Source organism: Marmota monax, unplaced genomic scaffold, assembly GCF_021218885.2.
Source record: "Marmota monax isolate L192 unplaced genomic scaffold, Marmota_monax_Labrador192_F-V1.1 WCK01_AAM20220418_F8-fsc00033, whole genome shotgun sequence".
Classification (NCBI taxonomy): domain Eukaryota; kingdom Metazoa; phylum Chordata; class Mammalia; order Rodentia; family Sciuridae; genus Marmota; species Marmota monax.
In genome coordinates this window covers 3,807,846-3,835,110 of record NW_026694282.1, presented here as the reverse complement: position 1 = coordinate 3,835,110, position 27,265 = coordinate 3,807,846, and the positions used below count along the sequence as shown (strand labels likewise).

Sequence of the window (27,265 nt, the reverse complement as noted above, 5' to 3'; positions counted from 1 at the left end):
GGGATACAATTAGGAAATAAGGAGGCAAATTATCTCCATTTACAGATAATATAATCATATACTTAGGAGACCCCAAAGGTTTCACTAGAAGACTTCCAGTCCTGATAAACAAATTCAGCAAAGTAGCAGGATACAAAATCAATGTACAACCACAAGAAAAATCAATAGCTTTCCTTACACCAATAATGAACCTGCAGGGAAAAAATTTAGGAGAACAATTCCATTTATGAAACTTAAAAAAAACATGTAAGAGTAAACTCAGGAGGCAGAAGACTTCTACAAGAAAAATTAAAGAACATTGAAAAGAGAAATTGAAGAAGACACTAGAAGATGGAAAGGCCTCCCATGGTCATAGACTGACATATTAATATTGTTAAAATGGCCAAAAGTGATCTACAGATTCAGTATGATTCCCATGAAAATACCAATGACATTCTTTTTTTTTAATTTTTATTTTTTTAAATTTTTATGTGGTGCTGAGTGCACATGCCTCATGCATGACAGGTTAGTGCACTACCACTTGAGCCACATCCCTAGCCCAATCAATGACATTCTTTACAGAAGTAAATAAACAATCCTAAACTTCATCTGGAATAACAAAACACAGAATACCCTAAGTAATACTGAGCAAAAAGAGCAATGCTGAAGGCATCACAATTACTGATTTCAAATTATGCTACAAAGCCATACTAACAGAAACAGTATGGTGCAGGCATGAAAACAGACCTAAAGCTCAATGGAATAGAATAGAAGACAAAGAGACAAACCCACACAGCTACAATCATCTGATTCTTTACAAAGTTGCCAAAAACTCACACTGGGGAAAATATAATCTCTTTAACAAATGGTGCTTTAAAAACTGAATTGCCACATGCAAAGGAATGAAACTAGATCCCTCTCTCTCACCCTGAACAAAAGTCAATTCAAAATGAATTAAAGTCCTGAGTATAAGACTAGAAGCTTTCAAGTGCCAGAATAGAACAGGGGAAACACTTCACCATATTAGGCACATGCAACAATTTCCTGAATAATAACCCTTTCAGTAAATGGGCAAATGAACTAAACAGACACTTCTCAAAAAAAAAATTAGTACAAATGACTAACAATTATACAAAAAATGTTCATCATTTCCAGCCATCAGGAAAATGCAAATCAAAACTACATTGAGATTCTATCTCACCCCAGTCATAATTGCATTGATATACAAATAACAATATATTATGGCAATGATGCAGGTAAAAAAGAACCCTTATGATCTCTTGGTGGGAATGTAAATTGGTACAGTACAAGGTTCCTCAAAAAAACCTAAAAGCAAAATTACCATATGATCCACTCATAATACTCCTCAGAATTTCTCCAAAGATTAAAGTCAGCATACTTTAGAGATGCAGTTTACCCAGGATTATTGTGGCACAATCCACAGTGGCCAAGATATAGACTCAACCTAGGTGTCTGTCAACCAATAAATGGATAAAGAAAATGTATACATATACAATGGAGTATTATTAAGACATAATGAAGAATAAAATTGTGTCATGTGCATGAAGCGAACACCATGTTTTTAGGGAAATAAGCCAGACTCAGAAAGACAAGTACCACATGTTTCCTGTATTACATGGAAGTTACAAAGGGGGAAAAAAGGGGATATTATGAATGTAGAAGGAAGACCTTTAGTGAAAGGAAGGGGATATAAGAGAGGGGGTGGGGTGGGTAAGAGGAGGTTTTGGAGAGTGAAATTGATCATTTTATGTTATATGCTTGTACAAGTATGCCACAATGAAACCCACTATTCTGTATAATTAATGTGCTCCAATAAAATCTTTTTAATTATTAAAAAACTATACAAGTGTTCATAGCAGCCTTTTTGGGAACAAGCAAAAGCTGAAAACAGCTCAGGTGTCATTGAACAGTTTAACAAAATGGTATATCCATTCCATGGAATACTACTCAGCAATAAAAATCAACGAATTATTAATACCTACACGTTAGATGAATTTATAGGGAATTATGCTGAATGTAAAAAGTCAATTTCAAATGCTGCATACTGATGATTCCACTGATAAAATGTTTTTGAAATGACAAAACTTAAAAGACAGAGGACAGTATAATAGTTGCCAGGATTTAGAGTTGGGAGTCAGGAGATGAGTGTGATTATAAAAGGGCAACACAGGGATCATAACAATGATGGACTATTTATTCACTGTCTCGAGTGTGGTGGTAGATGTATGAAACTTTCCTTGTTATAAAATTCTGTAGAGATGATATACACAAATACAAATTAATACAATTATATCTGAACAAGACTAGTGGCTGTATTAATATCAAAATCTTAGCTTAAATATTATGCATATAATATTTTACAAAATGTTACTAGTTGGGGAATAAACTGAGTAAAGTGTATATGGGTTCTCTTTGGATTATTTCTTACAACTTCTGGTGATTCTATAATCATCTCATTAACCATTTAGGTTAAAATTTTAAATTAGAGAACACATTGCACAATCACAGGCTTACACTAATGCAACACACAAAACACATCAAAGGAGGTTTAGCTTACTAGATAGATATCAAGAGCTATATAAAGTCACAATAATTAAACAGTTCTGTTAGAATAGAAAGTCAGTTGTACATAATTAGAGAATCCATAAACAGATCCATGTGTCTTTGAGAAATCAGTATAGTATGAAGGCAATATTTTATTTCATAATATTGAGGAAAGCGAGGGCTAAGGGATGGAAAATTTACTATTATTAATTTGGAAAAATAATAATACACAGGAAATAAATTCAAGATGGATTAAAATCAACATATAAAGAACAAAACTATAGAACCAATAATAAATAGGAGGATTTTTTAAAAAACATAATTTTTAAGATGAGGAAGAGGTTTAAGATAAAGTTGAAAATAAAGAAAAATGGACAAAGTATTTGCAAGGATATTTTTGCATATAATTACTGTATAAAAATATTTCTCATTAAAATAAATACAATAGGTTCATGACTTGTAAAACTCCACTGGCAGGCAGCTAACTTGCTACTTTGCAACAAGTAGAAAATTATCAAATTGCCTCGGTAAATAAATGAATTGACCTCATAGACTTCAGAATTTATTAGATAATACTCTAATTTAAGACTTGGTAGTTCTTATAATACCTAGTTCATGATGGACAGGTCTATTCTGATCACAATTTCCCTTGATGTCCCATGATTAGGGACTCAGTATTCTACCTGGAGCTGCTTTTTTGCAAACAGCATAGTGCTTCTCTGGAAACCTAAATCTGTAGTGTGAACCTCACAACATTTTTATAGTGTGGATACCTCTAGCAGCATGGGATATGCTGGATCATTGTTGGAAATGGAAAAGTTGCTTATACCAATCTGAATCCTTTGCAGAGCCCTCTCTTGTACCAGATTTTCTTAATCATCCAATAAATGCATCATAAATGCATTCCAAACTGAGACATAAGCTTTCTTCAAAATCTGAAGATGCTTACCTAGTTCTGTGCTTTTATCTTTGTGGAAAGAAGTGCAGTAACTTAACCTGCCTTTTGGAGGGATGCTCTCAAGGTCCCAAGCCACTAGATTTCTAAAGCTTTCACTAGTAGGGTAGAGGGGGCAGCCATTGAATTCACTACATCAGCAAATCTTCACAGGCTTGATCTTCTTCCTCTGGAGTGGATGTTTCTGACATTGAGAGTTCTTACCACTTCCTATTCATCTGGTCCAATTAACAGGTTACTAATACAGTGGATCCTGTGGGTAATGGTCTGCAGAATCAAGATCTTTTTAGACTATATTATGACAAACAGAAGAAGAGTCATCATAACCCTGGGGCAAAACCATGAATGTATTTTTCTGTGTTCCAAGTGGATGTGTCCTTTTATACAACTTTTGATCTTCTTTCAGTTCACCTGGGGAGCCTCTTTATATGATGGACACTACTCTTGGTGAGGAAAGTTCCTTTGTTCCTCTCCTATGGTGGTGCCAAACTGGAGCTACAATTTTGCCGCCCTAAGTTCTGTCTTCCTTACCTAAACCACCACAAACAAACATTCATTCTAAGTAAAATCTATTTTTAACTTGCAAAGATGGCTTCAAGGCAAATTCTCCAGTAACCTGCCCTATCTAGATTGTCAACCCTGAACATTTGCTGTGATAGGCAGCTCCTTAAATGTTCTCAAGGCAGCCTCCAGTCAATAACTAACAAGGAACCAAAGCCCAGTTCAACAACTTGCCTATGAGGAACTGAGTCCTGTGGACCACTACAGGAGTGGGCTAGCAAGTGGAGCCTTCTGAGCCTAGCCATGGGATGACTACAGCCTTGGGAGTGACTCAGTGTCAGAGGACACAGGTTATATGTGCCCACATTTAAATACTGCTGTTTTAAGCCATTAAGTTTTAGGGTAGTTTGTTGTCAGTAACAAATACATTAACTGTTTAGAAATTCCTTGTAAAACCCATGTTGATTATCAGGAGTTCTTCTTTCAGGTAATAGTTCTGCAGAATTGTTATGTGCCCATCCAATCCCAAGCACCCTCTTCCCATCAGCCTAGGCTTTCTGAAATCACAAAAACAGGTTTTAGAGATAGAAAAGGAAAAAAAAAAAGGTGACTTAAATGTGGACAGAATGAGAATGAAGGAGGCCAAATAGAATTTAAAAGGAAAAATATCAGCATTACCCACCCATTAGCAAGGTTAAAATTAAAACACCAAGATTATAGCCACCTTAGAAATTATTTTTGCAGTTTTTTATAAACACCACTATATGATCTGTCAATTGCACTAGTAGATTTTGATTCTAGAGAAATGAAAACATGTTCATGAAAACCCTGCACATAAATGTTCATGGTAACTTTATATATATATATATATATATATATATATATATATATATATATATATATATATATATATAAAATAGCCCAAACTTGGTATATTAGCATTCTGAAGAGAAACAGAATATATTAAGTGGGGTGGGGGAGAGAGAGAAAGTGGGAGAGAGAGAGAGAGGGAGGGAGGGAGAGAGGGAGGGAGGAAAGGAGGGAGGGAGATAGGGTCAGAGGAGGAGAGAGATTGAGAGAGAGGGGGGGAGAGGGAGGGAGGGAGCAGAGGGGAAGGGAGAGAGGGAAGGAGGGAGGGAGGGAAAGGAAGAGAGAGAATATTATTTTAAGGAAGTATAGAGACCGGCAAGTTCAAAATTCATAGGTTAGGCTAGCAGCATGGAAATCTGAGAAGAGTCAAAGTTGCAATTCAAGTTCAAACACTATCTTCTGGCAGATTTCTCTCTTATTTGGGGAAGGCCAGTCTCTTTTGTAGTATTAACTTATTCGATGAGGCCCACCTCACATTATGGAGGGCAATCTTTTTTACTCAAAGTTCCCTGATTTAGATGTTAATCTTTTCTTAAAACCACTCTCACAGAAACAATCAGAATGTTTTGATTGTATTTCGGCACCATGGCCCAGTATTGTTGACACATAAAATGAACCATTATAAGTCCACCATTTCTTGTCCACTTAACAAACACCCACATAAACATATTCATAAAAAATAAGGATGAAATACTCATGATAATTATAGTCCTTTTTTCTGTTGCTGGTCATGTGGTCATAATTGGTATTTATAGCTACCTTTTCCCACTACACAGTCCACATTTGACCCCAGACTCATAATGTGATAAAAATGGAGCACTGGATAACAGATCAGTGGTCATGAGAGATTAGTGAAGGGAATGCATAAGGGATGTATGTCTTGAGGAGTATTCTTTGTTATGGAAGGGTTTAATAGCTGAATTGTTGTTATGATTATATAATCTATACAAGTGACAAAATGTCATAAAACTGTTCTTAGAAAATAGCAAATGTAAAAACTTGTGAAATCCATATATGGTCTATTTTTGAGTTAAAATATTGTTTCAAAGCCTGTTCCCTGATTTGGACAATTCAATATAATTGTATGAGATATTATCATTTGGGAAATTTATGTGAAAAAGGGCACTGGAGACCTCTGCAAACTACTTTTGTAACTTCTTTTTAAATGTTAGACTGTCAAAGTTACATAAAAATAAAGAAAATCTGGGGAAGAAAAATGTCCTGACTGTTTTTCTCTTTTGGGCTTTTTCCATGTTTGAATTAATGGGGAGAATGTTGGAAATGGTGCATTAAGGCAGAAGAGGATTATCTGCTAAAATAAAGGATGTTGCTGGGTGTTTTAAGACAGGGGAAATACAATGGGATTAAATTCCAAAGAACTAGGCCACTAACCAGAGAAATATCAGAATGACAGAATGTTTCCGCCTCCTCAGATTAAGTTGTGGCTTGAGACAGGAAAATGCAAATTTTATTTACATATTTTTTATTCTTTTTATTAAATCTCTTCCCAATAGATGCGTAGATGCTAAAAATGCTTTAAACAGGTTCAGGTATATTTGTCCAAGTTCTGAGTGGGGTAGGGACACAAGGAAAGTCTCTAATCCCTTCTAGTAATAAGGGAGTGCCCTAAAGCCAGGGGCAGTAGTAAGAACAGAGTGACAAATTTTCTCTACCATAAAAATCTTGAGTACAGGAGTCACCACCTCCTTTTTAATTATTCTCAGGTATCATATCCTAGAAGAAGGGAAAACAATGAAGCAAAAGGTGTTGAAAGGATCTGATGTCCAGTCTGATTTTGTGGACTATGTGTATCCTTGAAGAAAGAAAGAAATTGAGGATTGAACCATGGAAAGGAAATTTGTATGTGCCCCACAACTCTCTAGGGATATAAAAGATTTTAAAGTCAAGTACATGTTTTTGTATTTAAAAATTAAAAGGCAAACCAAGAGGGTTTTAAAAAAATTATCTGAGAAAACTTTCATGTCGCAGACAAGAAAACAATTGTTTCATTGTTATATCAAATCACTCATATAAATTTTGTTACTACCAATTGGAAGTTATGTACATAGGAATGTTGGAAGTAAAAACAGCAACCTTTTGCCCATGCATCTTTAGAGCCCTTTTGAACATAGATGTTTAGGCCAACAAAGGATCTTTCAAGAAGTTTTTGGGTGCTTATCTTTTCAGTTTGGTTGTATAGATATTTGAGAGCAATGAGAACAGTTTTCTCATTTTGTTCATTCAATTTCTTACAGTAATTCTCTTTGTGGACCCTCTAAATCCAATGATCACTTGTACTACCGAGAGAATCGTGAATAATTTGAGGAAAAATTAGTAGAGCTAAAGCTTTCAAGAGAAGAGTAAGGGCCACCATTAAGGAGCATAACTCACTCCTTCCTCTGTTCTATTTTCTTTTTTTAAAAAAAAATATTTTTACTTTTTTAGTTGTAGTTGGACACAATAACTTTATTTATTTATATGTGGTGCTAAGGATTGAACCCAGGGCCTCGAACATGCTAGGTGCATGCTCTACAGCAGAGCCACAATCCCAGTCCTCTGTTCTATCTTTTGAAACATATATAATCATGAAATTTTTGCTTTTAGTGGCTAAGACCTTTTCACATTTTTTTATATATGTGGTTTGCAAGGTTTTTTTTTTTTACTACCTTCAGCTTGTCTATTTCCAGAGCAATTATAAATTTTGATGAAGTCAAATTTATCGATTTTCTTTTACTATCATGTCTAGCAATTCTTCACCAAGTCTTAGTTCCTGAAGATTTTCCCTTACCTTATCTTCCCATTTTGCATTACCATTTTAAATGAATTTGTTTCATAGCTAGAGTATTCTATGAGAAGTATCACATATTTTCTATAACATTCAAATTAGGATAAACATATCTGTTTCCTAAAATGTTTATCATTTTTCACATGAAAACATTCAAAATCATTTCTTCTAGCTGTGTGAAATATATCTTATGGGTATGTATAGTCACCTGCTGTGCAATAGCACAAAGAATTTCTTATTCCTACTTTAAATAATCTGAGTCTTAATGTGAGATTAAGGACAAGACTTTTTTCTTAACTCAGGGATGCTCAACTGCTTCAGTACTATTTGTTCAAAAAGGTGTTCTGTGTCTACTGGATTGCTTTAGAACATTTGTCAAAAAAGTTTGGCATATTCACATGGTTGTATTTTTGTTTTTTTAAATTTTCTTTGGTTGGTTTATGTCTATTCCTTTGCCAAACCACACACTCTTGATCAGTGTACCTATATAATAAACCTTGAAACCAGGTAATTTCTCCCACTTCATTATTCTTTAAATTTTTAAGCTATTCGAGAAACTTTGCCTTTCCATGGAAATTCTCTTGAAGACTTGCTAGTCATGATGCACAAAAGAGAAATATAAATCTGACTTTGTCAAAATTAGAAACTCATTCTGGGAATAGATAAGCTATAGATATAGCAAACAAACTAAAGATAGCAAACTAGAATCTTGGTGTGGTGTTGGTAGGAATTTTGTTAAATCTGTATGTCCACTTGGGAGACAATTAGCATCTTTATCATATTGAATGAACCCACTCATTCTCTCAGTATAGATCCTCATTTATTTGGATCTTTAATTTCGTTAGTGTTTTGTAGTTTTTATTTACAAGCACTGTATATTTTATTATATTTACACCTAAGTATTTTTTTGAAAATGAAAATTGTATTTTACATTTTGGTTACTACATAATTATTATTAGTTTACTAGATATGGAAATATAATTTATTTTTATATATTGATCTTATATCTTGAAACTTTGTTGAACTCATTAATTCTAAGAGTCTTGTTTGTTTTAGATATAGTTTTGCTTCTTGTTTTATTTCTTTTTATTGCCTTGCATATACTTGCTAGAAATTTATGTATCATGTTTAATAAGAAAGGTGAAGAATTGCTAGACATGACATCCTTTCCTTATTCCTGACCTTAGAGGGAAGTGTTGTCTTCTTCCTTAAGTGCAAGATTAGTTGTAGGGTTTCTGAAGATGTTATTGTCAAATGCAAGAACCTCCTGTCCATTCCTAGTTTTTAAAATTTTTAATGAACTCTGTTGAATTTTGTCAAATGCTTTTTCTACATCAAGTTTTAAGATCATGTGATATTCCTTTAGCTGTTAATATGGTGGCTTATAATGATAAATTTCTGAATACTGAACCAACCTTGAACGTGTATCTTCTGATCAATATCCCATAGCCAAAAAAACTGAAGCAGAAATTTATCAAATTATATTCATTTTCTATTGTTGTAGTCACAAAATACCACAAACTTCAGGGCTTTAAACAGAAAACAATTAGATTCTCTTACAGTTCTGGATATTTAAAATCAACTTCACTTGGTTAAAAGTCAAAATGTTGACAAGGCTAGTTTCTTCCAGAGGCTCTAGGGGAGAATCTGTGTTCTTGCCTTTACCAATCTCCAGGGGCCACTTACCTGTTCTGATTTATAGTCCTCTTCCTCCATATTTAAAGCCAGTAGTATAGCATCTGTCCCTCTATTTTTTTTAATAACATGGCTCTAACTCTGATAGCTCCTATCTTCCTTGTATAAGAACTTTTGTGGTCACATTAGCTCCATGTGAATAATCCAAGATACTCTTCCCACTCATAATTCTTATTCATATTTGTGAATTTCCTTTTGCCACATAAGAAAGCAAATTTATAGGTTCCAGGGATCAAGAGGTGATCATCTTGAGGGAACCTGTTTTTAGCCCACCACATGTAATTTTTGTTGCTTTTCTCTTTTGGTTTTGGTATTAGGGTAATACTCCGCAGGCAGTCTCATTCTTATTTTTGTAACAAGATTCTGCACTGAGGGAATATTACATTTTAAATTTTGTTTACTGTTGCTTTCCTGTGAGATGATAAGATTGTGGGGAGTGCTTAATCTGTTAATAGCCAAGTATACTGCATCTGTTAGCATTGGTATAGGGTCATTACATAACAAACACAAGCTTTGCCATCTGTAAAATACACTTCACTAGACCTCAAAAATGTGAATTTAATGGCCATTGTTCTTTTCTTTTCTTGATTTTACATAATGAGTATGAGCTGATATTTTTTAAAAATTATAGTAAAACAGTACATATGGTACTGAAATTCTTTTGTGAGTATGTGATTGTAATTTGTAGTGTGTGAGCAAGTAGTGCAAAATAATGAGAAAATCAAATACAGTTTCTGCTACAACTACTCACTACTCAAATATTCTGGTGTGAAAGCACCCATAAATTATGTGCAAATGAATGATCATCACTGTGTTCCAATACAACTTTTATTGATAGAAATTAAAAACTTGAATTTGATATAATTTTCACATGCTACAAAATATTCTTCTTCTGATTTTTTTAACTACTTAATACTGTAAAAACCATTCTTAACTTGTGGGCCATATAAAAATAGGTGGCAGGCCAGACTGGCTGTAGGCCATAATTTGCCAACCCCTGCCTTAATCTCAAGGAACCTACAATCTAAATAGGGGAAAGAGAGAGAAAACAAAACAAAAACAAAACAAAACAACAACAAGGAATAAGTGAAGGAGTAAATAAACTAGATAATTTTGTGTTATAAGGAAATTAAATAGTAAGTAGTTCAGATAATGTGTCTGTAGGGGAATAGGTGAAGTGAACTTTAGTGATGAGAAGGAGCCAGTCCTAAGGAAAATTAACACAGAGGACTCTAGACAGAGAAGGACTCCAAGGGCAAGAATACTATGGGCAAATGAGGGGGGTTAGTAAATTAGAGGAACCAAAAAGTGTGTGTCAGGAACATAGTGAAGAGGTAGAACAAGGTAGGAACATTCAGGAATCAAAATAAATATATCATCAAAAATGTAATTTTAGTTGACCACAGCAGGAGTTCTGTTAGCTGTAGCCTAATTGCATGCACTGGATTTGTGGTCCCTTGTCAATTTGTTTGACCACACAAAGTATTATGAATTTGGGAGAGAGAAAGGGTGGGGTGGGGAGTGGAGTGAGAAGGGGAAGGCAGAAGGGAAGGGGGAGAAGGACGGAATTTTATTTTTGTTCTAGAAAAACACAGCAACATGTATATTAATCCAGTATATATCAATGAGAATATACAATTGAACCACACAATTTATTTCATTAAGTTCTCATCCTTAAGATATGCTTTATTTCATACTTGCCTTTAGTACAAATATGCTGCTCACTGGACACTTTAGTACAGATATGCTGCTCACTGGACACCTTAACTGCTATAAATAGCAGTTTTCTGCAAAATGTCTAGTTTCTTTATAAATCTTAGTACATTAAATCCTTAGTTTACCCCCTTTTCTTTATATGATCAGTCCAATTTCTGTATGCCAAGCTTCTTCTAGTTTCTTTTAAAACACTGGAAGGAAAATAATTTTTAAGTTTGCATTGATTTGTGGCAATATTTGTATTCAACAATCAAATGCTACACTATTTCCTCTTAAATGGCTATGCCCTTAATTAGTGTCACTTGTTCAGCAATTAATTAGTTTCAGAGACTTCTTATTTTGGTATTGAACCTAACTATTGATAGTTGGAACAAACACTGTATCAGGTTTATAATGCATGTTTTCTAATTATATCATATCAAGATTTTCACAACGAAAAAAAGTTCTCCATTTGTAATGTCATCAAATATCTTTCATAATTGTGAAATAGACTTCAACTAGTTTCTTGTTTTCATTTATTTTCTCCAGCACTGCTTCTAGTAAATATGAGGCAAAAGGAAGCTGTAAGAGAAACACACACAAAAAAAGATTATTAAAAACTCTATTTTTTCTTCACTCAAAAACATATATTATATAGCATCAAACCAATAGAATTTAGCTCTCTGTAACTTTGCATAGTGGGGCCCTACTGGATCTCTTTTCAACAGATCTTTCTGGTTAGTATGGGTAATTTTGTCTTTTCTAATAAAAATGATAAAAGAGCAGAAGTAAAATGAAAAAAGATAAACGCCTTATTGAACAATTCATGGTTTACTGACCATGTTAATGATGTAATCTGCAATACAAGCAGCTAAGCCATTTATCTTCAATCAGCTGATCAATATCAGGTTACAGTCATCTCTAGGGCACACAGGCCCACAGAAGTAGTACTGTATGTTCATCACTCATAAAAGAACGAGAGAGAACTATCAATACACTTGTCTGTGTGAGAGCTGAACATCTCAAGAGTTGCTGGGTAAAACTTCAGAGGGGAAAAAAATGGCAAAAGTATACCCATTGATTAAGTTGTTAAAGTTTGTTTGGTATATTAAAGTGTAATACACATGTTTCAAAAACTGCTGAGTTTATGAAATGTGAGTACATTTTAAAATTTCATAATTGATATAACTTTGCTAGTAGTTTTATTGTTCCCTCTGCTTCACTGGTTTGCCAGGAGGACTCAGACTCATAATTCAGTTATGGGCTATATGTAAAAGAAAGTATGAAATGTTTCCCCAAATTCTTCCAGTTGACCTACCAACTTCCTTTTATACATAGTCCCAGAGATCCAGTCTCATATAACAATTCAATCCTAAATAAAGAGTTCATTAAATGGTTCATGAAATTGTCTTGTATTTTTCTTTCCTTCAGTACTAGGGGCGCTCTACTATTGAGCTATACCCAAGGCCCTTTAAATATTTTATCATGAGACAGGGTCTCACTAAGTTGTCCAGGCTGGCCTTGACCTTGAGATCCTCCTGCCTCAGCCTTCCGAGTAGGTGGGATTAGAGGTGTGAACCATCATACCCAGCTGGACTTGTCTTTTTGATTCACCAGGGAAAGACTGCTTTTGTTTCCCCGAATATATTAATAAAAATGGTTATTATGCCTAGCCCCCTTTCTTGCAGGGAAGGAGTATCAGCAAGGAAGAACACTGATGAACTCATTAGCCAGTGCCTGATATCAATGTCCTCTGTATGGGTTGTTCTGCTGAGGTGATTATAATTAGTTAAATAAATCAGAATGGTTCTTTTCTGAATTTGAATTGATGAAGAGAGAAAATATTGGGCATGACAGTAACAATACAGGGCAGACAGGCAAGAACAAACAGACCATGTAGGTGGAGAAGAACTAGAGATTGAAAATGGTCCATAGAACTGCCTAGGTCCCAAATTGCTCTCTAGCTTAGGTTCCTTCTTATCTTTATAATAATCAGCCTTCTCCTTATGGCAGTTTGAGTCTGTGTCTGTTCCCCTGCAACACAAGAGCTTCACACATTTGTACTACTTGAAACTCAGCACTGAAGAAAGTACATCAAAATAGAATATTGCTTCAGTTCCTAGATACAGCTGAAGATAAGGCATGCATGTTGACTTAAAAACAGCTTTTCTAGGGGAAAATCCTACCACATTGAGCACACATATACTGCATTTCTTATGTTTCCAATTTTAGAAACATAAAAAAGTGGGAAAAGTGCATTTTATTTTATTTTTAAAATATTTATTTCTTTTAGTTATTGGCGGACACAACATCTTTGTTTGTATGTGGTGCTGAGGATCGAACCCGGGCCGCACGCATGCCAGGCGAGCGCGCTACCGCTTGAGCCACATCCCCAGTCCCGGAAAAGAGCATTTTAGAATCAAGAAAAATAATGTGTTTTATTTTCTTTTGGAAGATAATGATACCAATAAATTCATATTTTGATAAATTGTCTTTCTGGGATATGAAAATAGTTAAAGTTGGTAAAGTTGCCAGTTTTACAAATAAGATAGTTTAGATTTTCAGGTCAATGATATTAAAGGTATGCACAATAAAAATGACAAGATAAGATTATTGGGGAACTTTCTTTTATTTAAACTACACCACTCAGTATTCATATACATTCCTATCTAAAAGGATGATGAGAATAAACTTTCATCCCTTGCTGATACAAACAAAGCCAGAAATGAATGTGTAAAAATTCATTTTCTAAAGTTGTTTAAAAAAGAAAAAGTTCTGGGGACTTGGGTTGTAGCTCAATGGTAGAGTACTTACCTAGCACACCTGAGGCCCTGTATTCAATCCTCAGCACCACATAAAACTGAAATAAAGATATTGTGTCCACCTACAACTAAAGATAAATATTAAAAAAAGAAAAAGTTCTCCTATCAAATAAATGTAAGAAACATTCCAAGACCTCTTAGGATATTTTTTCTTTTTTCCCTTTCTGGTGCTTGGGATTGAACTCAGGGTGTAATGAATGCTAGGCAAGCACTGAGCTGCATCCCCAGGTCTTTAAGACACTTATAGGCACTCTGTTTCTTCAAGAGGTCAACATAATATCCTATTTTAAAATTCATTTGTCCACTCATTCTCATGCTCTATTTATATAATGTTTAACTACTGGCCCATTGATCATGTTCCAGGAACATGCTGGTTATATAACTTTCTAGGTAATAATGCCATAGTACTTACACAAGGCCACTGGGTATTGACATTAGTCATGTTATTTGCATATTTCATTTTTGAGTAAATACCTAACTTACTGTTATTATCTTGTGATCTGAACAACATGAACATATATTATGTACTTGAATATTGTGTTTCCCTTTAAAAAACTTTTCTCGAAGAAATTCCCTTTCAGTAAGCTTCCAATGTGGAACAAGAAGTCTACTTACTTACTGACAACAAGCTCTTTTATTCCTTTCCCTCTGGCTCCCAATAAAACTAAAAAGTCAAAGTTAAACACAACTGTTTGTCAATCCTGTTTTGCTGGATTTTAAGTTTCTTTAAGCTTTGTACAGAGCCTAACATATTATGTTTTAAAAAGCAGTAAAGGGCTGGGATTGTAGCTCAGTGGCAGAGTGCTTGCCTTGCATGTATGAGGCACTGTGTTTGATTCTCAGCACTGCATATAAACAAATAAAATATTGTGCCCATCTACAACTAAAAATTTTTTTTAAAAAGCAGTCAATCCTTTAAATCAAGATATATACAGTAAGTGCATATCTACTTGCCTTTGAAGGTTCTTCTATTTTTACCTAGAAATAGTTCAGGAAAATATTATTTGCCCTTATATAATGTTAGATGTTCCTGTATCTACAAATTAGTTTGAGATGCTTATTTATTTTAATTCAGTTTTTCTATTTTTCTTTTTTATAAATCAATTCTGACAATTTTTTCCTCTAAATCAGTGTTCATTCTAATTGCTGTTTATAAACTTGGAGTTTACTGACAACTGTACACCCAGCTTTCAAAGTAGTCTTTCAAAAGTTATTCTTTAAAAATACATAAGGCTTAATCTCCATTAATCTAATTTTGTAAGGAAATAATATAACTTTATCAAAGAATAGTTAATTGAAATAAACAGAGGGAAACTCAGAATTATAAGACATTTCATAAAATCCAGAATTGTAGAACATTTCATAAAAATGTGAGTTGTTTTCAAATTAATACAACCTAATGTCAACTAAAAATTTTTACATAGATTCCTCTCCTACTATACAAATAGTTCTTATTTAAGACTTACTATGCACCAACAGCTTTAGTTTTAAAAATAGCCTTTCTGACCAAGTTGAGACCAAGTTTATACTATACAACTTTTTAAATTTTTTTTTCATAATTTATACACATAAAATTTTCTACTTAGTCTAGGATACGTTGATAAAATTTCTAATAAGAATGATTAAGATGTGAATTTGGTGTCAACATACCTTATACACAATGAAAGATATGATAAATTGTGGCATAAAGGTGTATTAAGAATTGTAAAGTAATAATAATAATATTAAGAATTGTAATGCAAATAATAATAATAATAATAGAATTAAATTAAAAAAAGAATGGTTAAGAATGTGCTTTCAAGTTAATTGGATATTTTTCTAATTGAGTTACCACTTAGATAACATACAGACTACCATTAATTTTTAAATATTATAAATTACTGTTAACCTGGATGCTAAATAAACATAATTTAATCTTCAGTGATTCTAAAAACAATCTTATGATACTGCATAAATATCAATTCTCAGCACACATCTCTAGATTGGTTGGAATTAGGCCTGAAACTCTATTTAAAATATCACACACCTTGGAATGTGCTTTAAAAATTCACATGGTTTGCTTATTTGTTTGTGACTTTTTTAATGTAGATTTTTTTTAAAAAAATTTTAGTTGTAGATGGACACAATGCCTTTATTTTATTTATTTTTGTGTTGCTGAGATGGAACCTAGTGAGTCACACATGCTAGGCAAGTGCTCTATCACTGAGCTATAGCCTCAGCCCTCAATGTAAAATGTTTTTAAGACAGGAGACCTGAAACCTTTGCTACTGTAGAGTCCAGATTAAGTATAAGTTTATTTCATATAGACTGTCTACATGCATTCTGGCAGGGGCTAAACCTCACTCAGAAATCCGTCAGACATAAAAGCACAACTGCCCTTTTAGTACTAGGATTTTAGAGTTGGATTTAAGTGGCAACTTGACTGGCCAGCACCAAAGACTGTTTCTCACTCACCCTTATGAAATACACCTAAAACAATATCTGCCTTGGTTTTCACCATACATGGCATGTGTCAGAGATTACAAAATACAGACATCCTGCATGATCTCTTTATCTTGGTTTAAAAGGGAAAAACGACACTCCTGGTCACATTAATGCAGTTATACAACCTTCACCTTTCTGGCACTAGGGAAAATGGACAAGCGGTAAAGCATCCCTGGGTTCAATCCCCAGTACCAAAAAAAAGATGTGACACGAAGTGAGATTTCTTTGTTTGAAAATTTAACTGGGACATTTGAACAATCAAACATTTTGCTTGGTTCATACATAATATTAAAGTATGTCATCTTAGTGGTTCTGGCTGTCCCTGTTGTAGAAAGTGATTTCCATTACTAAAGGGATTTCCCATGATGTCACACATATATTCAGCTTCTCTTTTATTTTTTTTATTAGTTGCTCAAGACAATACAATGATCTTGACATATCATACATTTGATTCAAATAGGGTATGAATTCTTATTTTTCCACATGTACAGATTGTAGGATCACATTGGTTATACATCCATGTGTATACATACAGCAATCCTAGTGTCAGTTGTATTCTGCTGCCCTCCCTATCCCCCCTTCCCCTCCCCTCCCCTCCCATCACTATTCTCTACCCATTCTATTGTCACACCTCTCTCTCTCTCTCTCTCTCTCTCTCTTTTTTTCTTCCCTTCCCCCTCACAGCATCGTATATATGCACCTTCAGATGTTTATTTGCCTTAAGGAACAAGTTTATTATAACAAAATTACACCACTGTCACAATCTTTGTCACTTACACTTACAAATAATGGTTGGTGTTTCTGTGTACAGAAATTTTGAATTTTGAATGGTAAGACATAAACGATTACTATAGATGTTTGAAAGCTCTCTTGGAAAAATAACAAAGCCTAATTTTATGATTTTACTTATAACATCAGCATTATATAGAATATTCTTTTTCTAAAAAACATTTTTTAGTTGTAGTTGGACATAATAACTATTTATTTTTATGTGGTGCTGAGGATTGAACCCAGTGCATCACACATGCTAGGTGAGCACTCTACTGCTGAGCCACAACCCCAGCCCTAGAATACATTCTTAACTTAAAAAAATTTGTTGAAAGAAAATAATTGAAATAAAAATCTTTTAATTTAACAATAAAATTAACAATTTAACCAGTTTTATTCTTGTTTTTTGTTTGAAGACTATTACCAAAAAGGTGTTGCTTTTTTTTAAGATTTTGAATCTTATTCTACAAGTTATAAGGCAGAATTGAGAATACTGAGTTGGAAAAATTTAAGTTATTTTATTTATTATTTTGCCTCAAGGAGTGTTTCCACAACATCTAATGCAATTTGGTGATCTATTCTATTTATAGAGTCCTTGGAGTAGGGGTGACCCTTTGTCAGATACTTCAGGTCTTAGCAAAAGGAACTGTCAGCAAGCTCTTTACAGCCATGGTAAGTTATGTAGGATGTAAGAAATGCTTGAACATTTAAATAATCTGTATCCTTAGTAAAAAAAAAATCCAATAGTAACTCTAGGCCTATGATTAGGCTTTTTGTCTGGTTCTTTAGAGACATTGGTACTCTTTCTTGAAAACTTCCCTAAATAGGGCTGTGTGTCACTGGATGCTCAGCAATTAGCAAGGGTGCTAATCTCCCTCATTTCCCACCCCCATAAAAAGACACTTTTAACAGACTGATGACCAATATTCTTATAGAACAGAGACTACTACTGTGCCCTCACCTTCAAGGCAATGTCTTGAACAATGATACCAGCCCAGAGAGGACCTCAATTCCCAATCCCCTGATTAGTTTGCACTCCTGTCACCTTTTGTGGACACTGGCTCACACCAAAGCCTGACACATCCCTACTTTATCCCATTTCACCCACCCACCTGAAAGACCTTTTAAGAGGCTGTAGGTGTTTTATAGTCTTAGCCAACACATATGACAACAACTAATATATCTTTTGTTTTCGAGTACCGGGGTTTGAACTCAGGGGCACTCAACCACTGTGCCACATCCCCAGCCCTATTTTGTATTTTATTTAGAGACAGGGTCTCACTGAATTGTTCAGTGCCTTGCCATTGCTGAGGCTGGCTTTGAATTTACGATCCTCTCAGCCTCCTGACCTGCTGGGATTACAGGTGTGAGACATGGCGCCCAGCCACAACTAATATATCTTAATATTGGTATTCAGCTATCCTAATGTGATTAGTTTTCTTTTCAAAAGCAAAGAACTGTGTAGTAGAGTTATGACTTTTCCCCATATACTTCCTTTAAGACTAGGTGAGATAAACACAACAGAGGGAAGCCTTTAAGAGCTTACAATCTGTTGTAATAAACAGAAGTTATTCTTTATGTAGACTTTAAAGAAATTATTTGGGGGATCAAAAGGACTAGGTTCACATGGATGTGAATATGGAATTCATAAAAAGAAATAGCTTAATTGATTATAAAAAGTATTTAACTTGAGGTAGAACCTTGCTATAGGCTGAATGCTTGTATTCTCCCAATGTGATGGTACTGAGATGGGAACTTCAGGAGGTAACTATGTCAGGAGGGTGAATTCGTAGTGAATAGGATTAACTTTTATGAGATATAAGAGATTGTTCACTATCTCTGCTCTCTGCATAAAAATACAATGACAAGACCCCAGTCTATAAACCAGGAAGAATGCCCTCACTCACAATGAATCTGCCAGTGCCTTGATTAGACTTCCTGGTCTGCAGAACTAAATTATTATTATTTCTTATTCTGTATTAGAAAAAGAAATAAGAAATAAGAAATAAATTATTGTTTGAACTGTCCAGTCTGTGGTATTCTGTTATAGCAGCCTGAAGTAAGATAGCCCTTAATTATAAAGGCAGGAAAAATAAAGGGAATGGGAAAGGTACAAAAGAGAGTTGAATTAATCAGTCTCTTATTTATTACTCATTTAAATATAATTCTCCCAGAATCTAAGTGAATAAAGATGATGGTTATTCAGAATATTCAATAAATATTTATTATGCACCTATTATTATATGCCAGGCAATGAGCAATGCATTTTCTGGGGTGACTGTACCAAGTGTGGTGACAAGATGTGCTTTTAAAGTAAATAATGAAAAATTTAATATTTAGACATAGAAAATCACTAAATACTAAAGTTGAATTATTTTTTTATATATTGTCCCATGACCTCAATTCTTATTATCTTTTTTAAGGATGAAAAAACACTTTCACTGGTGACAAAACTTTTTACATGCATTATTTTATTTATCATTCCAAGTCTGTGATAATTTTTCTACTTTATAGTTGAAGATACTGGGCTAAAAAGGTTTTAGTTACTTGCTCAAAGCTAACTATTGCACATGCTAGTATGAACTAGGACACAAATTGAGGTCTTTTGACTAGCAACCATTGTGAGCATACTGCAAAGAGAAGCTTTGGTTAATATAAGGAGAAACTGAATAATCACATGCCAAGACATGCAATGTCAAAAATTGACTTGTTCAACATTTTTGGAATTTCCTATTATTCTACAAGGCAGAGATCATGTTTTGGAGGAGTTCCTGGCTTAGCTATTTTACAATGCAAAAGATTCTAAGTTTGGTGTTTTGGTTATAATACTTCATAATGCTTCCTTTCATACATGTTGTTCAGTTGTTTACAAGACAAGGCAAAACCTAATTTCAAATCTACATGAAAAATATATATTTTTTTCCTTTGACTGTTACAAAGAAACCAGAATGGTGTGACATAGGCTGGGCTTCAAGGTACAGAATTGGATGAGATTTTATTCTGTACTGGTTTTCTGGGTAATCTATGATTTTAGGATTTTAGGCCACAGTTTGCTGACTTTTTGTTTTCCCTTAGCACATTATAGAAAATAAAAGATTACTGACTGTGACCTCAAGTAACTTATCCGAGGGCAGAATTTTCTTATAGTGCATTTGGCTACATAAATTTTGCTCTCTTTACTTCCTTTTTTTTTGAACAGTACTGGAAATGGAATCCAGGACACCACACATGTTAGGCAAGCACTTAGTTGGCTCTCACATTAATAAGTGCCTCCTAATGTTTTGGAAATAAGAAAATAAAGTTACCTTCTATAAATTATACTGGAATTATAATTATAATGGAAAGATGTGGCCCCATATACTGCCTATAAATACTATTTAATTTTTGGTTAAGATTTTATAAACAACATAAATGTAATCATTTTAACTGTTATTATTCAGTGGCATTAAGTGCATTACACATTTTTGTGCAACCATTACCACCATCTATCTCCACAAAGTTTTCACCCTACCAAATTGAAACTCTGTACCTATTAAACAATAACTGAGAAAAAAAACAATCATGAGTTATGACCAAAAACTGATAATATAGTTCAGAATCAAGTTTAATTATTTTATTTAAAAGGTCCTTTTAACTTCAATCACAAATGACATTTTTTTTCTGATGATGTGAAATTAGATTTGACACTGTGAAATCAAAAAGTATCACAGTAAAGTGCTGAGTGGAGAGTTTTATCTTGTGCTACTTTAGCTAGATGTGAGGAATAAGTCTGTGGGTTTGTATGTGTACATGTGTCAGAAAGAGGTGAGTGTGTAAGCATGAAAGTATTTGAGTGTTTATGATATAAATGTAACACTGGAAGCAATCATAGAGTTATGTCTTCAGAGTTACAAGGAAAAACTTTCAGTTAACCTTCAGACTGGTAGTACACTCTACAAAAGCCAGGGAGATTTATAAACTCCACACTGCAAGGCACTCTATAGAAGTAAGCATATTTTGTAGACAGACACTGGGGAAGTGAACCATTTTAAATTTCAGCATCTGCAAGATCTGAAGCAACTAACAGGGACAGAAATATTTAAAGCTGAAGAAAAACTACTTATCGAAGCCTGTGACAAACAACTGAAGAAAAAAGAATTTTAAATATTGTTCCAATATTAAACTGGAATATTTAATATTGACATGTTTAATATTGTTCCAATACAAGCAAATGACTGATACAAAGTTTATTAAAATAAACTAAATAAAACCCAGAAAAGTATTAATTAGCAAGCAAGAAAGAATAAGGCAAAAACAAAATGTAATCAAGACACACATTTCTAGCCATTCATGGCTAACGGTTGCTTACAAATCTTAGTAAAGAACTACACTACGATTATTACTGTATATTGTTTTTATTAATGCAAACATATGTTTGTATATATTTATGTGGGTACACACACACCCCCCCACATATATATCCAAAATTCTACTCAAGTGAGTCATTTAGTAAATTTCATAGATAATCTATTTTAACTATTTACTGTCCTCCCTCCTTATAAATGTAAGCTGTATGACGGTAACTGAATTTTTCTCTTTTCATTCACTGCTGTATCCCCCAAACCTTTAATAATGCCTGACATGTAGTAGGTATTCAAAATATGTTTTTCAAATGAATTTCACAGCACAGGCTGTTTTATCTCCACTAGTTCTTTCCATTTCCTTTATAAAGTCCTTAGTATAAAAGAACAGTTTCAGGTATTATCAAGGCCTGAAAACAAAATTAAATGACCTTTATTATAATTTTAATTTTGAAGATTAGAATGATTAAAAGAAATAAACAGTGTTTTTCAGAGGTAAGGTGTAAAAAAAATGGGTTCTTTTTTTATATGGACATGTGAATTTACCTTGTTCATACAAGGTCAATTAGAGTATAAAAAGATTATACAAAAGGACATCTCCTTATGTGTCAACTGAAGAAAAACAAAAAATATGACATAAAATAATTTCTCTTTACTTATATTTATAGTAAATTAAATACAATTAAAGCAATCTCTGCTAATGGTGGAAGGCATAGCATATGTGATATAAGAACTTTATCATATTTGTAAACATTTTTTTAAAATACATCCCACATCAAGGAACTAATTTGGAGCTAAAACACATAACATAAAATTTGCCACTATATAAATTTGCCAGTATATAATGTAAAAAAAATATTTTTCAGTATTGGGGACTGAACATAGGTGTTCTACTACGGAGGTAAATCCCTAGTCCCTCTTATTTTTTATTTAGAGAAAGGGTCTAGCTAAGTTGCCCAGGCTGGCCTTGAACTTGTGATCCTCCTGCTACCACTTGTTTAGCTGAGATTACAGGCATGTGACACTGTGCCTGGCTAATTAATTGGTTTTTAGTATATGTACAAGTTTGGCAACCATTATTACTGTCTCATTTCAGAACATCTTTATCACTCCTCCTCAAAATACCCTGTACTGATTAGCAACTTCTCTCCATCTCCCCATATCCTTTGGCAACCACTAATCTACTTTGTTTTCATGGATTTGCCTTTTCTAGACAATTCATGAGAATGGAATCATACCATACAACATAGCATTTTTGTGACTGGCTTCTTTTACTTAATATATGGTTTATAAGATTTTTCACTGTTGTAACATGTACCAATATTTCATTCCATTTCGTGGGTTAATTATATTCCACTGTATGCAATAATATATTTTGTTTGTCCATTCATCAGATGTTTCCACATTTGAGCTACTATGAATAATGCTGCTATGAGCATTCATGTACAAATTTTTGTACAGGCATGCTTATTTCTCTTGGACATATACTTAGGAGTGAAATTGCTGGGTCACATGGTAATTCTGTCTGATAATTCTATCTTTGACTTCTTAAGGAATAACCACATTATTTTCCACAGGGCTGCACCATTTTATATTCACACCAGGCAGTGTATGAAGGTTCTAGCTACTCCACATCCTCACCAAATCTTATTATCATTTTTATTATAGCCATCCTAGTAGGTATGAAGCATTATCTTTTTTTTAGTTATACTTTTCTAATGGCTAATGATGCTAAACATCTTTTAATCTTTTTTATTGGCTATTTCTATATCTTCTTGGAAAAATGTCTATTCAAGTTCTTTTCTCTTTTTAAACTATTTTTTTCCATTTGTTTTGTTGAAGTGTGAGAGTTTGGATTGTATTTCTTTCTTTCTTTCTTTTCTTTTGAGATGGGGTCTTGTTTTGTTGCTCAGGTTGGTCTCTCAAACTCGTGGACTTAAGTGATTCTGCCTCATTCTGTCAAGTAGCTGGGATTACAGGTACCACCATGCTCTGCTTTAAAATGTCTTTTTTTCCTTTTTTTGATTATAATTATTAGTGCATATTAATTGTATAAATTATTTAGTTTCATTTTAACATGAAATATATTCTTAAGTGGTTAAATTTCACTGAGAAGAGCCAGAGAGAAGGCTGGAATGAATTAAGAAAAAAGTGAGTCTTTGAATAGTTAACCTATTAAATTTTCTCTTGTTTTAATCATTTTTTAACATCTTTTTCCTACCAAAACCTTCTTTATCTCTTTTCATCCCTAAAATTACTACAGACATCTGCATCTTTCTCATCACAAAAGGTATTAATGGTATGGTACCCACCTTTGGTTTCTACTTTTTAATCTCTTCAACTAATCTCATTACTACTATGTAGTCACTCACTATAATGTGGATTCCATCTATATCCAGGCTTTATTTTTCCTCACTGGACCATACCTAGCTACCTTCTTACTCCCACTCTGTTCTCCAAAACCATTCCACGCTGATCTTACATATCTTTCTTTTGTAAAACTGAATATGTCCCTCTCCTGTTCAAAAGCTTGTAACTCTATTTTTTCCCACTCCCTATATTATAGACAAACTAATTTAAGGGTTTCTCTCATTTTATTGTAATTATTAATGTGCTTCATTGTCTCTGTCATGAATTTTAAGTTTTAAAAGCAATTAATGCCAAAATAGGAATTCATACAAGTAAAAATGCTCAAAGAAATCAAAGGTAGCTATGCCATAAAAAAAGAAAGATCTTCAGTGTGGTTTTTATTATTTGAAATCTGTGGGGACAAAGACATTGCAAAAAAAATAAAACAAATAAAATTACAATTGGATTAGGACTACTTGAAACATTGAAGACATACATTTGCATTCTGTAAGTTAAAATTTTAGACCTTTTAGTTCTCATGCACTTTTGCCTAACAGCAGCAGTAGGTATTACTCTGCTGTGTAGTTTCACACTGCCACATGGCAGAACTGCTTTTTATTTTGTGGTATATGTTTTATCAATATAAAATTTTATCAAGTGAATGCAGATTAATTTTTTAACACAAAAGCAATTATATAGTCCTATCCTTCAGCAAAAGACAAAACCACAGGAGTAGATTCATCCCTGTGACTTCAGAATTCTATTACACACAGCATCCAACACAGGTGGGACATAAAAGGAAAGTTTAACTATAAATTTATCTTTGAATTATTATAATATTCAATCACCAATATTGAATTAATCAGTAGGTATTTTTAGGGAATGTGCTTAATTATTCCACAAATCAAAATCACACAATACATAATTACAATACGGTGTAAGCTATAAGCTAAACCAAATATATGAATGAAGATATTTACAATATTGCCCACACAATCCTGTGAGCATAACTCATACTCTAAAAATACTGGTGGGCAAAGAAAAGGTTTTCTAAAATCCTAGACAAATATAATTGCTGGGATTGTGAGAGAATAAAAGAAGGCTAACAAAAACAAGAGATGTTTTCTATTTTATAGATTTTTCTCTTGGGCATAATTATAAAGTGACATTCAAGTGCAACCAATGAAGTTCCCCCTATTTTTTCCTCTCAAAATCCAAAGACATCAGCAAAACCACCTATGTCAGTAATAAAAATAAAAAGTCTTTGACTTTTTAAATGTTATCATACTGTCACAGTGGAATAAAATTAGCTTGAAAAATGATCTAAAGGCACATGATGCAGTTCATTATGTATAACAGCAACAGCAGCGGTTTCCCAGTGTTCATAAAGCCTGCTCCATTAAATTTACCTCCAGTCAATAATTAGGAGTCCACAAATAAACCTGGGCAATTAAATCAATACTACCAGGCAATTATATTCCAGAGTCCAGGCTCAGTGGCACAAAAAGGCACTATATCAAACTGCAGTATTAAGCAGTCTGATGCCATTTTCAATGCGATTTTTTTTTTACATTAACTGGACATAATAAGCATATATCTAGATAATGTAGAATGTGTGTATGTATCTCCACATGTATTAGTCAAAAAAGCATAAGCTTTACTAAAATTTAATAAAGATTTACACACACATTGATTTATTACTTTTTATGGCCATAATTGATGATAAAATCCCTGATTAAAGTAAATTAAAAGAAATGCAAGGTCATATTTACAAGGTGAGTACTTTAAAAATTCATTAAAAAGTTTATTTTTATCATTTTCAAGCTAAAATAAAAAGAAAAAAATCTCATAACAGTCATTACTATACGCTCTGACATGCCAAGCCTTGGACTGGGTTCTGGGCATACAAAATAAAAAATGGCTTCTCTTCTATAAAAGTTTTTGTTTAGCAACCATGTATCTACACTTACCAACTTTAAGCAAAAGATTGTTAATCACCCTCTATTATTTTTGAAGTGTCTCCAGATAATGTTTCAAAATATATAAAATTGATACTAAAATGTGAATAATTTACATATTTTATACTTATTGGCTTTACCAAAAACACAGAAACTGCTATTTTAAAAAATAAATGTAAAATAATTGCATTTAAAATCAGTTTCTATTTTTATTACTTACAAGGAAAACATTTACAGTGTTTTTCCAAAAATCACAAAGACAATATTTTTGCTATTTTGACAAATATGTTTTAGCTTTCATTTATTCCAGATCAGTTTTTAAATAAACAATTAGGTTGAGCAAAAAGAACAATAATGAAAAAGTTTTAGAATACATTACATGCTGTCAGTGATGTCAAAACAAAAGCCGGCTATGACTAGAAAAGCAGGGCTCTCACCTGCCAATAAACTGCCCTTGATCACTTACAAGAGGGGCGCATCCCAGCAGACTATATGTGTATTAAAAAAATACTTGAAAGGAAAGAAAAAGTATCACACAGGTCACAGCAGCAGTCTCAATAGACCCCTTAGGGATTTCAACTCGTCTTGGCCTTGTCATCCTCTATGCAGCTTTCCACTCGGCCCAGAAAATGTCGATAGGAAAATGTTTGAGGGGCCTCTGGTGGAAATTTTTTCATTCTTTCTGCATTGACAGGATGCCAAATCAATATTTACTTCCCACTAACAAGCTGCTCGAGGTCTCAGTAGAAAATATTGTACAGAATGCGGGAAGACACAGTAATAAACAGCTGTCTGGCTGTGAGGAAAACATGAATTGACTGGAAACAGGTCCACAGTAAAAGGTCACTGAAACCCATGAACTCCTCAGGTGTCCATATCAACTACTAACTTTAAAGACACATAACAAAGAATCTCTTTTCCTAAGAGGTCTGAGAGAATGGATCCTTTTCAGTCTAGCAGGTATAGAGGTTGACTCAATAATTTAATTAAAGCATTTGCTAAGACCCATGTTGGTTCTCTTCCAGGGCATTTGTTTCATTTGTTAAGTCCAAAAGTACAAATAGAGGGTTAACTTTCCTGTCTACCTCTTGGAATACTTTTTTTATCTAAAAGAAGTAAATAATGGGTTTTTGTAAAAAAGTTAGGCATCAAGTAAAAATGTTCGGCTTGGAATTTTTCTTTGGAAGTTTTAATGTATGAAGAAAAATGAAATACCTGTCCTTCTAGAAGTTTCTGAATGTATAACAGCCATTCCTTGTCATTTTCAGTTTCTATCTTTATCTTTTCAATTTCCTAAAAGAAATAAAAACTCCTGTGTTAATTGCATGTCTGTGAACTTGGGTGACATTATTAGGTATTTAATAAATTTAGGGAGTTATCAGTAGAATAATTTTCAACACAGTAGTCTCTCCCCTCAAAGTAGGAATATTAATGCATGCTTTTTAATATTTAACTTGCAAATATTTATACATATGTTGAAGACAAAACTATAATTCCAA

The 27,265-nt window shown here is 33.5% G+C and overlaps 1 protein-coding gene across 7 annotated transcripts in view; it reads right to left on the bottom strand.

The window, feature by feature from the left end:
* Nucleotides 1-10,988: 10,988 nt before the first annotated feature.
* The window catches only part of Cntln (centlein), a 314,434-nt gene continuing 298,157 nt past the window's right edge, over nt 10,989-27,265 (bottom strand). For 6 of the 7 annotated variants that reach the window (XM_058586366.1, XM_058586367.1, XM_058586369.1 and 3 more), the window contains 2 exons: nt 26,982-27,059; nt 10,989-11,627 (listed from right to left, as the gene is read on the bottom strand). In XM_058586366.1, the coding sequence (XP_058442349.1) occupies nt 11,529-11,627; nt 26,982-27,059 (177 nt within the window). In that variant the 3' untranslated portion in view covers nt 10,989-11,528. The remainder of the gene's footprint in view (nt 11,628-26,981; nt 27,060-27,265) is intronic. The other variant, XM_058586368.1, reaches the window with a different exon arrangement.